At 32.6% G+C, this 17,843-nt stretch overlaps 1 protein-coding gene across 1 annotated transcript in view; it reads left to right on the forward strand.

Annotated features, from left to right (window-relative positions):
• The first annotated feature begins 2,609 nt into the window (after positions 1–2,609).
• LOC144256032 (tyrosine-protein kinase JAK2-like) overlaps positions 2,610–17,843 on the forward strand; it is a 75,272-nt gene continuing 60,038 nt past the window's right edge. Inside the window, 7 exon segments of the mRNA XM_077801204.1 lie at positions 2,610–2,732; positions 2,967–3,056; positions 5,071–5,157; positions 6,092–6,144; positions 9,294–9,615; positions 10,576–10,695; positions 16,873–17,030. Coding sequence (XP_077657330.1) covers positions 2,610–2,732; positions 2,967–3,056; positions 5,071–5,157; positions 6,092–6,144; positions 9,294–9,615; positions 10,576–10,695; positions 16,873–17,030 — 953 coding nt within the window.

Raw genomic sequence — 17,843 nt, forward strand, 5'->3', positions numbered from 1 at the left:
CACTGAGCTACAGCCCTAGCCCCATCAGAGACTTTCCCTAGGACACTTCCCCCTGCCTTGCTCTTCTCTGTCCTTTCTCCCATACTTCTAGAACAGCAAAGATGCTTCTTGATAAATTTATGTTTCTTACAATTGTATAGTAAAATTGACATTTCAGAGATTTTTTTTAAGGCAGATTAAAGAGAGGAAAAAAGGAGAGAAGCTTCAGGGCAAAGGCAGGAGCCCAGCAGCTGTCCTCTGCAAGGCCTGGACCACTGTGCCTCCCCTCTCCTGTTCAGTTGAGATACTTGCCTCAAGCCAGTATAGATGGGGACTGGCTCCTCTTGACCTAGTGTATACAGAGATTCTTCCCTTGAGCTAGTATAGACTTGATTCACTTTGAGCTGGTTGCTTTGGCCAGAAGGAATCCCTCTCCTGGTGTTTAGGCCCTTTCTTGAGGTGTGTGGAGAGGGCAGGTGACAACTAGGCTGCTGTTGGCTCTTGCAGGCTGCTTCTAGCAGCACTCCTCTCCAAAGTTTGCCGTCTCCTGGGATATTGCACTGTCAGGGAGCCAGCAGCAACATCACAACCCAAATTTCTACTGAATGCAGCAAGTTTGAGTTAACTTCTTACAGTGCCTTTATGTCAAACAAGAAAAATCCACATAGATAGCTGAATATTTCAGTGTGGCCTCATCTTTTAGAACCATAAAGGATGAGCTCATCCTTAGCTTTTGTTATATGCATCTTCTGTTTTGATGCAAACCACAGGCTCCTTTAGTCAGTGAATTATAGCAACAATAAAAAACATGAGGCCAAGGTTTGAGGTAGATAATAATATACCTCACTATGAGTCACTGTCTTACTCTTCAGATTTTTTTAACATCCGAAAACCTCATCCATCAAGGAATGAGGAAGATACTGTCTTCTTACAATTCTAGGGAAGGAATATCTGAACTAGAATGATTGTGGATCCCATTAACAAAAGCCCTAGAGAACCCAGAACGGCTAGTTCAGCCCTAAATGCTACATCCATTAGCAATGTGCAGTCATCTGAGAGCTGTCTCACACAGGCCAGGCACATCCTAAGAGCATGTGGTACTACTTTCAGAATGTCTTTCTCATAAGGTCTGATTGATAGTAAACCCACATCCCTTCAACTATCCTATTAAATGACCTAATTTTTTTTTCCATTGGAAGTAGAGCAATACCAAACTAACTGGTCAAAATGTTCTGTAATAAATTAATAGCTTTGGGGCTAAGTTGATGACTTGAGTTGATTATCTTGGTGATGTACATATAAACTATGTTTTATAGAATGAGTAGAGGATAAGAAAGGCCTTTCTTATACAATTTGTTATTTATTCATCTTTTCTTTTTTTTGGTGATGCTAGTAATCAAATACAGGGCCTCACACATGCTAGGCAGGCCCTATACCACTGATCTACTTTGTATGCAACCTCTCTTCAGCTTAAATAACATAACAAAGCTTTTTTCAATATTTATTTTTTAGTTTTTTTAAAAGTAGACACAATATCTCTATTTTTATTTTTTTAAAGAGAGAGAGAGAGAGAATTTTAATATTTCTTTTTTAGTTTTCAGTGGACATAACATCTTTGTTTGTATGTGGTGCTGAGGATCGAACCCAAGCTGCACGCATGCCAGGCAAGCGTGCTACCGCTTGAGCCACATCCCCAGCCCTCTATTTTTATTTTTATGTGGTGCTGAGGATCAAACCCAGTGCCTCACGTGCTAGGAGAACACTGTACCATTGAGCCACAACCCCACCCCCACAACAAAGCTTTTTAAAGCACCAAGAGTAAATAATTGATGATACTATTGACCCAAATTAAGTTTAACCTTCAAACTATGTATGAAAAATATAGTATATCCTAAATAAGCCAATATAAGAAGTTCAGTGTTTATGTATGTATAAATATTGTACTAGTTGAAAATTCATTTAATTTTTAAAAAATATTTTTAGTTGTAGATGGACACAATACCTTTATTTTGTTTATTTAGTTTTTTTATGTGGTGCTGGGGATCGAACCCAGTGCCTCACACATGCCAGGCAAGTACTCTACCACTGAGCCACAACCCCAGCCCTCATGTAATTTTTAGTAGTGTATTATGATTTTATAAATTGAAGATATTTTCAAAACTTGTCAATAATGAAGAGGCATTTTCTTTTTTTTCTCTTTTATTTCTGTAAATTAGGGTGTTCTTATTCCTTAGGAACAATAAAGTACTAGGGTTTGGCTTTGAATCTGATTGAACACCTTACAAAGTGAATAGGAAAATAATTTTTAGAACATCATTTAATATTACAGATCTGTGGTTTTGTTTTGCCCATGTCAATCAATCAAACATATTTACTGTATTCAGGAAATTTAACTCAATATGTAGATTCAGCTATTTTGCTTTGGGGGAATATTAGTTATGACAAGCACAGAATAAGACATGTACATTTTTGGAGCAATTTTCGAAAACATTTACCTTTGGTACTTTAAATTTTTTTCATAAAATGTCTACATTAGTTTGTGGTATTTTCCTCTCAATTTATTGGATACACTAATATGTTTTAATAAACATCAATAAAAATGGAATTCTTTCAAAATAGTTGTCTGTGCCATGAATGCCCTTGCCCACCATGTGCTTCACAAGGACCTCAAGGACATTGTCAGTGACTTCAGAGGCTTCTACAGGCAGCTCACCAGTGATGGGCAGCTCACCATTGACGGGCAGCTCAGATGGGTAAGAGACCTATTTTGTAAAAAGCTTTTATAAATAAGTTACTACGGTCTAAGATGTCCTTTGATTGTAGCAAATGTGAAAATAGTAATGGCTGTACAATTTCTAAGTAAAGCATTTCATTCAAATAAATTAGGGCTTCAGTCATTTAGATAATCAGTATTTTGAGGCAATCAGTTCCTTTCTGTAAGGCTTAAAGCTTTTTGGCTCTTATCTACCTCATTTTCCATTCCCTAGATTGGAAACAGTGGTCTAGAGGATAAAGAGCTGAATGGGCAACCTTTCTTTAGAAGAGAGAATGTGAACAGTTCTGGTATTGTGGCAGAGGTTATTAAGTAAAATAAGAGCAAAGTTAAAAAAAAAAATAGGGTGTGGTGGTGCATGCCTGTAATCTTAGCCTTAGCAATTTAGTAAGGCACTAAGCAATTTAATGAAACCCTATCTCAAAATAAAAATAAAAATGGGCTGGGCCTCAGCCCATTTTTATTTACAGACCCTGTCTGTAAATAAAATACAAAATAGGGCCAGGGATGTGGCTCAGTGGCTGAGTGCTTCTGAGTTCAATCCCCAGTACCAAAAAAAAAAAAAAAAAGAGGAGAGAGAAATAAAGAAGACCATAGTACCTAGCCTGCTTAATACTGTTGAAGCATGAAAAACTATGTTTCTAGAGGAAGGTTTTTTTTTTTTTTTTTACTCTTTCGACACTTCTTATTGGTACATTATAGTTGTGATGGAATTTGTTGTTTCATATTCATTAAGGCATATGATATAACTATAATTTGGCCAATAATCATTCCCCAGCAATTCCCACCTCTTTCCCTTTCTCCCACTCCCTGGTCCCTTTCCTCTACTCCTCTCCCTTCGATTTTTATGAGATCCCACCTCTCCCCCATACCTTTCTCTTCCTTTTTCCTCTCTAAGTTCCACATAGAAGAGAAAACATACAACTCTTTGCCTTCTGAGTCTGGCTTTAGAGTAAGGATTTTTAACACAGTAAGATAAAGCCAGTAATCTAGACTTTGCCCTTGTCTCCTGATGACTGGTTTGTCTTGTCCAAACTCTGCTAGTCTCCCATCCATGCACCGAGAAGGGCACAAGAGAATGCACTTTCCATATTGCCTTGGGTTTTATGTTTTACTTTCTGCAAAGCAAGTGTATCTTGCCTTGAAAGGTGTCATCTTGAAGAAGCTCCCACTGGCCAAATGTGGGACAACTGTAACATTAGAATAAATATGATAGCAATGTCATTTAAACTCACTGAGTGAAATAAGAATCTATGAATCTATTCAGATAATAAGCAAAGGAAAACTTATCATTAGAGTATAAACTAACGAGTGTGAGATGAATGATAACATTAGAAAATCACCATATTTCAACCATCATAACCACAGTTAATTGAAGCAAGAGTCACAAGTGTATGCTTAAATTTGGGGTCAATAGTAATCTTCTTATTTAGAAAAGGAAACTGGTATCTTCAGAGTAGAGAAACCAAATGAACACTATCTTACTCAAGTGGTGAAAGTTAATAACCCTAATAATAAAACAAAATGACATAATTACTTATGCAGCATTTATGCCAAAAAAAAAAGAATAAACTGAATCTAATCATGAAGTTACTACAGACTGACACATATAGCGGGTACTTGATAATATCAAATGGCCTCTACTCTAAAATGTCAATATCATCAAAAGAAAAAAAAATTGTTCCAGACGAAAAGACATTAAAGAGCCATTACAACTGAATACAATACGTGGTCCAGGATTGGATATGGATCAAGGTTAAATAAGGTACTATTGGGAAAATTGATGATATTTGATTATGGATTATGAATTATGATTATGGACTATCTTTTAAATACCAATATCCCATCAACATTTTATTTCCTGAATATGACCTTTATGCTGTGGTTATGAAGAAGAATGTCCTTGTTTTTTTGGAACTATACACCAAAGTATTTAGGAGTAAAAGAACAAGCTATCTGAAACTTTACTCTCAAATGGTTTAGTAAAGAGAGATGAAAAGACAAGTTTTTATACTTTCACGAATTTTCTATTGGTTAAAAATTGTTTTCTGGGGCTGGAGATTTGGTTCAGCAGTAGAGCACTCTCCTTGAGCATGTGAGGCCCTGGGTTCGATCCTCAGCACCACATAAAAATAAATAATAAAGGTATTATGTCCAACTACAACTAAAAAATCAATACTAAAAAAAATGTTTTCTATAAAGCATAACCTTTAAATGAATTTCCATTGCTGTCTTTTCATTCTTGAAATGTGTCCCTGGCCAAAGGACCTAAGTGTCTTTTTCATGTCTAGGAAATGCTGCTATGTTTTCCTTCCCAGATTGGTCCAGAGAAAGGGGTGGTGCACCTGGCAACAGCAGCCATTCTGAACGCGGTGTGGGACCTGTGGGCGAAGCAGGAAGGAAAGGTAAGTCATCTCCGAAGCACATGTGTAGCTCTGTGGCACAAGAGGACATGTGACTTTCTCTATAAGCAGCCTCAGAAGACCAAAGTCAAGTGCAACACAGGTGTCCAAAAGGAAATACTGAGATACTTGATTATTTTCTTCCCTGAGTGATATTGGCAATAGTTAGGAAATTATAGGATTAGATTATAAAGGGCCAAGAAAGATGGAAAGGGACAGCAAAGGGAACAGGTTAAGAGGCAGCAGGAGATAAGGGTAGCATTAGAAGTGAGTGGGTGGCTGGGGGAACCGAAGCTCTGATAGTGGGAGTTTGCCACAAGCACATGGGACAAAAATGGGTACTTTATGAATGTGCTTTACATATCTTTTCTTTTTTTTTCTTCAAGCCTCTGTGGAAGTTACTTGTGGATATGGTAAGTAGTTTCTTTAATGTTGTAATCATTTCTAAATGAAATAGATTTGTGGATTATTTGCCTTTTGATAATCAGTAAGTATGTTCAAAACTATGGATCTATAGTCTATAGATTACTGATGATAAAGCAAAAACCAGTAAAATATAATATTCCCTTTCTGATATGTGAAGTAGCAGTTCTGCTTATGTAGGTGGGGTGGTACGTCAGGAGGCAGGGAGTTAAGGTATTCCCCTGCTGGGGACATATAACACGGGATGCAAATCCTCTCCACCTCCACTGCCTGTGAGGACTATGAGAAGAAGATTATAGAGCCTCTGCAAAGTCCCTGAGTTAAAGACCAAATGAGAAGAGCACCTCCTAAACTCCTGAAAGCCAGGTACTACTGTTAAGACATCATCTGGTCACTTTGACCCCAAAAGCAAGATCATGGCAACCTGTGCTGTGCATTTCCAGCAGGGAAGGACCTTCACATTGATTCTGAAGTTACACACTTGGTGTTTTCTTTCTCCTTGACCTATTTATAGCAGGGTGAACACCTGGCTGCTGAGAAGGAAAACTCCATGCAGGTTAAAGGGGAGTGAACCTCTGACCCAGGCAGACCTAGCTCTGAGTGTGTTTTTCACTACTAACTAGCTGAGTGACCCTGAGTGTATTAATTAGCCACTGTGAGCTGCAGCTGCCTTAGTGTGATGTCTGGTGGTCCACAAATTATTATTTAGCAGGAAAATTAATGAAAAGCAAAGAACACAATGGCCTTGAAGACATTTGGGCCATAAGAATACTTTGATTTTCCTTAAGTTTTGAAGATGAAATATTTTACAAGTAACATACTTACGAGATTAAAAGTCAATGTGGTTGACTTCCTTTTTTTTTGACATTTTTTTGTCACTAAGTTTCTCAAAGTAGTTCAATACCCAATTTTTAGATCAGTTTCTATGTTTCTCTCTTTTAAGTGTTTTTATTTTGCTTGCATATGTCTGTTAGGCCTTAACTCAAATGGAACAGGCCGGAGTTATGATTTCGTGAACTCACTCAGGAATCTAGAAGACTAGATTCAAAGGAACACCAAAAACATTTCTATTTTCTACTAATTCCTTGGTCTTTATTAAGATGCATACAGATATGTCTTATATGTTAGTGTATTCACCCATCCATTTATCCATTCATTCATTCAAACAGCTATTTATTAAATACTTGGTATATGCCAGGTTACAGTAGAACAGAATTAGAGAAAAAGTATCTTAAAAGTTGTTGATGAAAATTGAAGAAACATAGTTGAAGAATAGAAGCTTTGAGCCACTAAAGGCGAATGTTGTAAATATGAAGCCATCTTTAGGCTTCTACTGTGGTGGGATAATTCTGCATTTGAGACTAGATCATATCCAAAGTTAAATAGAATATTTTCACATAGGTTGAAATATATATCATCTATTATTCTTGCTTATAATTGTATTTCTCTGATTCTCTTAACCCATACTCTGAACCAGTATATAAACATATCTTTAAAATTCTGCATCCTTATTTTTGCTTTACTTTTTAAATTGCATGAATATTACACATTCCTTATAAAATTTGATGATACTTTAAAACAACTTATTGAAATTCACATATCATGAAGTTCACCTATTTAAAGTAAACAATTAATTATTTTTTGTTGTGTTCAAAGCGTTGTAAAAGATAATAACAATGTGATTTTAGAACATTTTTATCTTTCCTAAAAGAAATCCCATATTCATTAGCATTCAGCCCTCATCCTCTTTCACCCCCCAATCTCTGGCAATCACTTATCTAATTCTTGTCTCAATGGATTGCCTATTCTGGGCATTTCATATAATTGGAATCAGACAATATGTGGTATCATTTTCTGTCTGGCTTCTTTTACTTAGCATAATGTTTTTAAGGTTCTTCCATGTTGTAGCATATATCAATATTTCATTCCTTTTGAGTTTTATTATTCCATTGTATGAACATACCACATTTTGCTTACCTGTTCATCACTTGATGAAAATTTGTCTTGTTTCTGCTTCTTGGCTGCTGTGAATAATGATGGTATGAAGGGTTGAATATGAGTTATTTTGTGGATGTATATATCTATTTCTCCAATGTACATGCTTAGGAGTAGAATTCCTATTTCATTCAATAACTCAGTTTAACTTATTGACAAACTACCAAACATTTCCCAAGCAGCTATACCATAATAGATTCACTGGCAGTACATGAGAATTCTAACTTTTTCCACACTTCTCTGTCTTTATTTTACTCACCTTACCAAGTAAAAGTGTTATCCCATTCTGGTTTTGATTTTAATTTCCTTAATGACTACTGATGGTTAGCATCTTGTCATGTGCTTATTGGCCATATGTATGTCTCCTTTGGAAAAATGTCTCTTGAAATTCTCTGCTTATTTTAAAATTGAGTTGTCTTTTTATTATTGAGGTGTAAGTGTTCTTTTTTTATATTCTGGATATGTCTCCAAATACAAGTTATCATATAATATTTGCAAATAATTTCTCCCATTCTGTGTATTTTTTTTACTTTCTTGAAGTTATCATTTGGAGAATAAAAGTTTTAAATTTGAAATACCACCACTTAACCTATTTTTCTTTTATCTACTGTGCCATGGCATTTTAGGAGTGGATAAATAATTTATTCCTGCCCTGTGGCAAAACATGCCTGCTGTTCTTAATAGTTAAAAACATATTTAATTCACTGATGTTTTCTGAATTCTTATTTGATGGTAATTTCTGAAAAATAAACAAGGAACTCTAATTATTGTTAAGATACTTAGAATTGATGGGAGAACAGATGAGAAATTAGGCCTTGCAGAATGAAATAAGGTGCTTGTTTCTGGAAATATCCAGTAGGATATAGATCTTTGAATAGTCTAAATACTTTAGTAGATTTAAAAAAATGCATATAAGGGCTGGGATTGTGGCTCAGCAGAAGAGCGCTCGCCTAGCATGGGTGGGATCTGGGTTTGATCCTCAGCACCACATAAAAAATAAAGGCATTATGTTGTGTCCATCTACACCTAAAAAATAAATATTAAAAACTACATATAAGAGGTTACTCTGTATGTCTGTGTTCACTAGAAGCAGAAATATTAATTTATTCCCCCTTTTAGGCTATTTAATACACAGAGATAAAAGTACAGAAAGGTCAGAGAATTTCTAGAAAGAATTATTTCAATCAGAGGAACTATTAGGATTTAAGAAGTTAACCTAACAAAATAACTTACACAAAAAAGTATGTTTGCATAATGAACAACAAACAGCACCAACAAAAATCAACCATTTCCAAAATTCAGATAAAATCTGGTTAAAATTCAAATTCAAATTTCCATATTTTAGGAAATATTTTCAGCACAGTGCAAAAACAAAAACCTTATAAATCACCATCCCAGAGTTATAAGATAATCAGAAAAAAATGAATTTTTAGAGACTCTTTTACTAGACTGAGAGTGCATTTCATGAAGAGAAGAAAATTAAAATCTTCTATTCTGAGCTTTATGGTAACTTAGAGTATGTGTACCATCAAATGAAACATTGAGGTTTTCTCCTCTGTGGATGGTTATATCAACTTACTCCAACTTACTACCGTGTTGTAGCACCTACCTATCATGGAAAAAGATAAGAAATTGTCTTTCACTTTTGTTTTCGGTTTATTTTCCAATTTTTGTTTTCTTTGTTTTCCTTTTCTGTGTATGCTCTTTCTGTGTATTCCTAGCTATAAGACATTCTTACCAAAATGTGTTCGAGCCAAGATTCAAGACTATCATATTTTGACAAGGAAGCGAATAAGGTACAGATTTCGCAAATTTATTCAGCAGTTCAGTCAATGCAAAGCCACTGCCAGAAACTTGAAACTGAAGTATCTTATAAATCTGGAAACTCTTCAGTCTGCCTTCTACACAGAGCAATTTGAAGTAAAAGAACCTGGAAGAGGTCCTTCAGGTGAGGAGATTTTTGCAACCATTATAATAACTGGAAACAGTGGAATTCAGTGGTCAAGAGGGAAACATAAAGAAAGTGAGACACTGACAGAACAGGTAATCCTTAATGATATGTTCTCATTCTTTGTTTTAAATTTTAAGTAGAATGACAATATAAGCAAAGTAGTTTTAATTATTTCAAACCTGGTCTTGCACTTCTTCCACTGTTAGAAGTGGAAGTTTCTAGTAGCATGTGACACTATCAAGATTGTATCTATAGTTCTTCTCTCATTGTTCTTAAATGGATTTTTATTTAATCTTTTTAAGACAAAATAATTTCTAATGACTTTCTTATAGTTTCAGAAAGAGTTGGATTCTGTAAGTGATTTTTAAGGTAGTCTTGTCTCCTTTTTACATTCATTATTATTGATAATAAGGCACAATCATAAAATAAAATGGAAAATATTCACTTAAATTAATTTTTTATTATACTATGTATCTGTTAAATAATTAATTTACTTTTTAAGGTTTGCATTGCAAGTTTTAAATTTGTTCATGTTTGTATTGTTCTTAGATTGTTTTAGAGATTTAAGATGATTTTGTTCTTATTTTTAATTTTTTTTGGTAGTTAGATTTTCAGTTTTCTGGCAGCAGTTCTTATTAATGTTAATTGGGTTGGAGAGTATGATAACACTCTTTAGATTCCTTTCTTCCTTTTTTTAAAAAAAATATTTTTTAGTTGTAGTTGGACACAATATCTTTATTTTATTTATTTATTTTTATGTGGTACTGAGGATTGAACCCAGCGCCTCGCACATGCTAGGCGAGTGCTCTACCACTGAGCTACACCCCCAGCCCTGATTCTTGCATCCTTTAATGTTCTCATTTATAAGTCAAAGTAAGATACAGTATAGTCTTGGGATTAGAATTTTGGAAGAAGGAATCACATAATGCTTATCTATTGTTATCAATAAAATTTGTATTTCTTAAAGAATTTTGAACCAATGTTGTCTCTTTTATAAGTTTTATTTAAAAATGGTTCCATAACTGTTAAATTTTAAATGCTTTTAATTACAGAATTTACAATTATATTGTGATTTTCCTGAAGTTATTGATATCAGTATTAAGCAAGCAAACCAGGAAGGCTCAAATGAAAGTAGAATTGTAACTATCCATAAACAAGATGGTAAAAATTTGGTAAGTTTGTTTTATGACTAAATAGTGGTTACATTAAACATCTATCAGAAATAAATATTTCAGAATCCAAAAGCCAAATTTACTTTTTTAAAATACCAAAGTTACTTTTTAAAAATCTTTTTTTATTATTTCTAATTAGTTATACATGACAACATTAAAGTTACTTTTTAAATTATAGTTATTAATATAGCTCTAAACATAATTATCAGTTCAGTGAACTTTTTTAAAACTTTCACCTCACTTTTTACCAAAAACTCTTCCCACAGTTTTTTGTACTTTTTTGTGATTAACAAAGCACCAGTTCTTTTCCCCACTCCCTCTGACTCTGGGTTGTGCTAGTTGCCTGTTGTAATACTCATTCTTGACTATTTTTTTTAATCAAGAGGGATGTGCATAATGCCAACCATTCTGCCTAATTAAAGGACAAAAATAAAGCAATATTATATGGAATTTTTATGACAAAATACAAACCAATCCCAGGTCAGCTTCACTCAATCTGTAAGACATGATTGATTCTAAAAGATTACTAAAAAAATAACTGACTTATAATTCACTTTATTCAGCACATTTTCCCATTCTTAGATAAAAACACGATAAAGTATACCTACTATCTAGTAGGCTCTGAACTTCTTGAAGGCAAGAGTTATATTTTCATGTGTGTTTGTACTTCCTGCATTTTGCACAGTGTTCTAGGAGCTAGTTTAGGAGTATGATTAAATTTCATGGATGGATGAAAGGGTGTTTAATAATTATCAACCCCCTTCTACATCTATAATAAATATTTCTGGAAAAGTATGTTGATGCTAATGTGAATATTCTTTAATAATATTCCTTATGGAAAGGTGTGTGGACTTGTTGGCTTAATTTATGAAGTCTGCAATACAGAGAAGTTAAATATCTTTCCGAGGTCACAGTATTGATAAAATGTTAAGGCTATTTAAATTCAAATCCATTATTTGATAACCTAAGTTCTTAATTGTGAGTATTCCTAAAGCTTCTTAAAAATATTACATTGACATTTTGTTGTAATTGCACCAAAGATTAGTTTTGGGAGAGTTGATGTTTCTTTCCCATATAACATATATTTTAGGAATACCTCATATTTCTCTTGTATCCATGTATTATATTGTTTTTCAGTAACTTGATAGTTTTATTCATTTTGATGTATCATGTTTCTTGCTGAATTTTATTAATGATGTATTATGCTTTTCTGTTATTTATTAGAAGTAAGAACTTTTCTCAGTTTATTTGTCGAATAAATTGTTGCTAGATATAAGAAAGTGACTAATTTTTGTTTATTCTTACATTTTCCTTGTCTATTATATGTTAGTTTTATGTTTTTATTACCATTTTTCTCTTTACTCTGGCATTTTTTGTCTTTTTATTGTTTTAAAATTTTAGTAAAATATATACAAAATAAAACTTAGACTCATAAACATTTTAAGCATGCAGTTCAATAATGTTTTCTATATTCACATTGGTGTGCATCCAATCTCTAGAACTTTTTATTTTTGCAACACTGAAACTCTGTACCCACTAAAAACTATTGCAACCTCATTCTATTTTCTGTGTCTATAAATTTGATTACTCTAGAAACCTCTTATAAGTGGCATCACACAATACTATCTTTTTGTGATTGTATTATTTCACTTAGCATGTGATATATCCATGTTAAAACATGTATCAGAATTTCCTTCCTTTAAAATAGATATGTATATAGCATTGTATGTATGTATGTGTATATATATATATATATATATATATATATATATATATAGTCATATTTGTTTATTCATCTATCAATACTCTTTTGGGTTGTTTCCACTCCTTTTGGCTATTGTAGATAACATTGCTGTAAATGTGTATGTTCAAATATCTTTTCAAGACCCTGCTTTCAATTTCTTTGGAGATAAACCAAGAAGTAAAGTTGATAGATCATATGGTATTCTGTATGTGATTGTTTGAGGAACCATCCTGCTATTTTCTGTTGTAGCTGTACCATTTTACATTCCTACTAGCAGTGCACAAGCGTTCTAGGTTTTCCACATTCTCACCAACACTTTTTGTTTTCTGTTTTCTGAATAATAGCCCTACTGATGGGAATGAAGTGGTATCTCACTATGGTTTTAATTTGCATTTTCCCAATGGTTAGTGGTGTTGGTCATCTTTTCATGTACTTGCTGCCATTTTTTGTTGTTGAATTGTAATAGTTATTCATATTCTGGACATTAACCCGTTATCAGACATAGGTTTGCAAATATTGTCTTCTATTCATAGTATGCTTTGCTATTTTGTTGTTTGTGTCTTTTGATACCTAGATGTTTTAAATTTCGAGGTAGTTCAATATAGCTTTTACTTTTGTTTCTTTTATTTTTTTCTTTCTTTTACTTTTGTTGAGACATAACTTGAACACAGTAAAATACAATAATTTTAGGTGTATAGCTCAATATATTTTTACATATGCACATACCTGTGTAGCCATACCTGGTTTAAGGTATAGACTGTTTCCAGTATTCTCAGAAGATTTCCACATGCTTCTTCCCACCCTTGCCTCCAATTTAAGGTACCCATCATTCTGACTTTTACCTTCAATTATCTCTGCTCTGTTATATAAATGGAATAATATTGTATGTATTTTTAAAAATCTAGGTCTTATTCTTAGCATATCTGAAAACTCATGATTTTACATTTTCATACCTTTTTTATTCCTGGGTAGTACTGCATTTTTAAAAACACTTATTCTTTTTAGATATAAATGAGAGTATATTTTGACATATTTATACAAACATGGAGTATATCTTATTCTAATTAGGATCCCAGTCTTGTGGTTGTACATGGTGGAGATTTATTTTGGTGTGTTCATGTATATAGGAAACCTGTATCAGATTCACTCCACTGTTTTTCCCATTCTTATCCCTCTCCCTTCCTCTGTCTTCCCCTCACTTCCCTCTGCCCAATCTACTGAACTTCTATTCTTCACTACCCTTGGTGTGTGTTAGTATCCACAATCAGTATTGCATTTTAAAATTCATTCTTCTGTTGGTAGACATTAGGAGTGAGATAATATTGAGTCATGGTGATACTGATAAACAGTTTTCCAAAGTTGTTATACTAATGCACCTTTTTTCATCAGTGTATGAAATTTTCAATTGCCCCATATGGTCACCAAGCTATAATTTTGTGCCTAAAAAGGTGATCCTGGTGAATACATACTGGAAGCTCACTGTGGTTTTTATTTCATTGCCCTGATGATTAATGATGTTGAACACTTTTTAATATACTTATTATTCTTTTGAATAGCCTGCTTATGAAGTTCTTGTGCAAGTCTTTTGTTCATTTTCATTCACTTGTTTGTTTTTTTTTTCTTATCAATTTGTAGAGTTCTTAAAAATTCTGGATACACGTCTTTTGTAGGATATCTGTTAAAATATGTACTATTTTCTAGTTAGTGGGTTGCCTTCTTACTTTTAATAGTTACTTTTTATGAATAAAAATCTTTAATTTTAATATAGTATTTTGTCCATTTAAATTTGGCATAATTACTAACACAGCTGGGTTTTAAGTCTGCCATTTTGCTATTTGCCTTCTGATTGTCCTATGAATTTTGTTTTGGTTTTAGTTCTGACTTATTTTGATTGTTAAAATACTTTTATTCCATTTTATCCCCTCTTATGTTTTAAGTCAGTATTGTTTTATATTTACTTATGTGTGTCCCTTTTCTTTGTTTTCTGATGTAAGAACAAGTAGGTTATTCTTTATCATCAACATTCATTCAGTCTTATCCCCCTTTCCATAGGTGACCATCTGTGTGTATGTATTTTTCTAGCCTTTGTATTTTTACACATATCAACATATATGGCATTTTCATTAAAATAAATGTTTTCATTGTCATTTAAAACAAATGTTTTATTTACAAAAATATAGCCATGCTTTATGTATTGTTCTTGAACTTGATTTAAAAAAAATAAAGACTTGTCATTCTGTGTACATATAGATCTAATTAAAAAAAAACTATTGCATGTTTCTCCATATTGTATATATACCTTAACCTATAATTTATAATTAACTTTTACATATCATATACTGTATATATCTTTAATTTAGAATTAATAATAATTGTATTGTTAGACACTTAATTTTGGCTATTTTTTGTCACTACAAAAAATGCTAAAAGAAGGCATTTGAATATGCTTTCTATATACATATGTCAATATCTCATTAAGAGATATACCAGTAAGTGAAATTGCTAGGTCAAGGATATAAATGCTTATAATTTGATAGACTTTTAAAGTGCGTCTTAACATTGTTTCCAATGTGTGTATATCCCCATGTCCCTGTAACCTGTGCCAACACTGGATATTATCAGTCTTAATTTTTCTGCAAAACTGATGAGTAAAAATGCATTCCTTTTGTTATATTTTATTTATTTAATTGGAACCTGAGATTGAGCACGTCTTATGTGCTTATATAGGGTAGTTATATTTATTTCTTCTCTATGGATTCCCTTTTCATATCCTTTGACTAGTTTTCCTTTTTAATTTTAGTTGACTTATAGGATTTTCCCCCAATACATATTGAGTATCAATCATTTGTTGTACTGGCTTTTAACTTTTCTCAAAGACTTTTAACTTTGCTTCTAGAATCTTTTACAGTAACCCCCCCCCCACACACACACACAGAGTATGTTTGTATCAGGGACTGAATCCAGGGGTGTTTAACCACTGAGCCACAACCCCAACCCTTTTTATATTTTATTTAGACACAGTGTCTTGCTGACTTGCTTAAGTTGCTGAGGTTGGCTTTGAATTTGCAATCCTTGTGTCTCAGTCTACTGAGCCACTGGGAGTATAAGTGTGCACCAACACACCCAGCTACAGTAACTATTTTTATGGCTTTATTTTATTAAGTAAATATTCAAACATATCACATACTTCTTATTAAACTATTTGTTCTAACTCCCTATTCTATGTTCCCACTATGATTATGTAAATATTATTTATTGAAGAGCCAAGAAACATACTCAGATCACATTTCCATTCTTTTGTAATCTTTTGTTTTTCCAGTAGTTAATTATTGCTTTTCCCCTTTGTATTTATAGTTGTCTTTCCATTCCCTGCAAAGACTTTGTAAAGTAGCTCATTTCTCAGTATAAAATTTCATATAGTCAAACGCGTCAAATATTATATAATGTCTCTTTCTTCCAGAGAAGCTCTGCCTTGATCACTAATTAGTGGCTTTCCTAATCTCACCTGGAAGCTCTCTAGATACAGTTGTTATCTTTCAGCATTCCTTTTTTATCATCCTGGGAATTACCATCTTATCTCTCTTGTGTTGGATCCCTGGTTCTCTGAATCCCATATTTGCCTTGTCCTCTAGTATTCATTGGTATTTTTAGGATTTGACAAAATGGAAAATTAACTTAGGGAAGATTTTTACATTTGATGATGGTGAATTTTCCCATGCAGGAATATAGGTAATCTTCTGTATATTCAAATAAAAAGTGTTGCACAAGTGTCTTGAAATTTTTCTAATAATCATTTTGCACATTTTTTTGTTAACTTTAGTCCTCACTACTACATATTTTTATTGTTTTATATAGGGCTTTATTTTTTCATGACATAATAAAATTGAATATTTGTGTGTATATATACACACATACACATGTACTTTTATATATGTATGTATGTATGTTTTCCCATTAGATAAATACTGTACTTTAGGCTGAGTATATGTGTGTGTATATATATATATATATATATATATATATATATATATATATATATATATATATAATGATACAATCAAAACATAGCTACATATCCTAACATTTTAATTTATATCATGAATACTTAGCAGTGTGCAGTAGGTATGTAAAAACAACTGCTTATGACCTCTCAATACCAACTTTTATATCAGATTAAATGAATTTCTAATTGAGAAGACTCATATTAGTCTAATAGGGGTATTGGAAAATATAGTAAAATTATGATATAGAGTGAACTACAAGTGGAAGCACATGATAAAGTAACTGGGAATCACAGAAGACTTTTAAGCAATTTAAAAAAATAAAATTAGAAGAAATGATATTATGTGGAGTGTAGTGAATTTTTATTATTTAGCATTCAATTTACTTTTTAAATGATACTTAACAGCTTATTTTTCTTTTTTTCTGCTTAGGAAATTGAACTTAGCTCATTGAGAGAAGCCTTGTCTTTTGTGTCATTAATTGATGGGTATTACAGATTAACTGCAGATGCGCATCATTATCTCTGTAAAGAAGTAGCACCTCCAACAATGCTTGAAAATATACAGAGCAACTGTCATGGCCCAATTTCGTGAGTAATACCAACTTTAAAAGTAAAAAAAAAAAAAAAATTTTTTTAAAGCAAGTGTTGCACAGTCCCTTATCTTTAGATTCCACATACATGGATACAGTCAATTATAGTTGAAAATATATATTTTAAAAATTTTGTGTCTGTACTAAACATGTACCAACCTTATTTTTCATTATTTACGAAACAACATAGTATACTAGCTATTTACATAGAATTTACATTCTATTAGGTTTTATTAATAATCTAGAGACGATTTAATGTATAGAGGAGGATGTATATATTTACATATGAAAATTATGCCATTTTATATAAGGGATTTGAGCAAAACCTCAGAGTTTGATTCTGGAACCAAGCCTCTATGGATGCCAAGGGATGACTGTATTTAAAGAAAATTTTATAAATAGATGTAGGTTTAGAAGTTCTTGAAAAATATTATTATAATTTATGTTTTCTTTTTTGACATAAAGTCTGTTTGCATAAGTCAGATTACATAACAATTATTTTGGACATAGTTTACCATCTGTGTCCCAATCTACAATACTCACAACTTGTTATACAAGTTTAACATTTAGTTGTTTTTGCATACTTAGTTAACTCATAGATGTTCTTTTTTAAAGAACACTTCCAATTTATATTACACTAATTTTGAAATACTGCAAAGGAACCACAAGTCAAAATTTGAAAATTGTTACTATTTTTGAATAATGCAACAATGCCTCAAGTGCAAGATGTATATATTTCTAGATTATGACTGTGCAATAGAACTTTCATCAGTGATGAAAATATTCTTTGTATAGGATATTTAATCCAGTA

The sequence above is a fragment of the Urocitellus parryii genome, chromosome 7 (assembly GCF_045843805.1).
Source record: "Urocitellus parryii isolate mUroPar1 chromosome 7, mUroPar1.hap1, whole genome shotgun sequence".
NCBI classification, from domain to species: domain Eukaryota; kingdom Metazoa; phylum Chordata; class Mammalia; order Rodentia; family Sciuridae; genus Urocitellus; species Urocitellus parryii.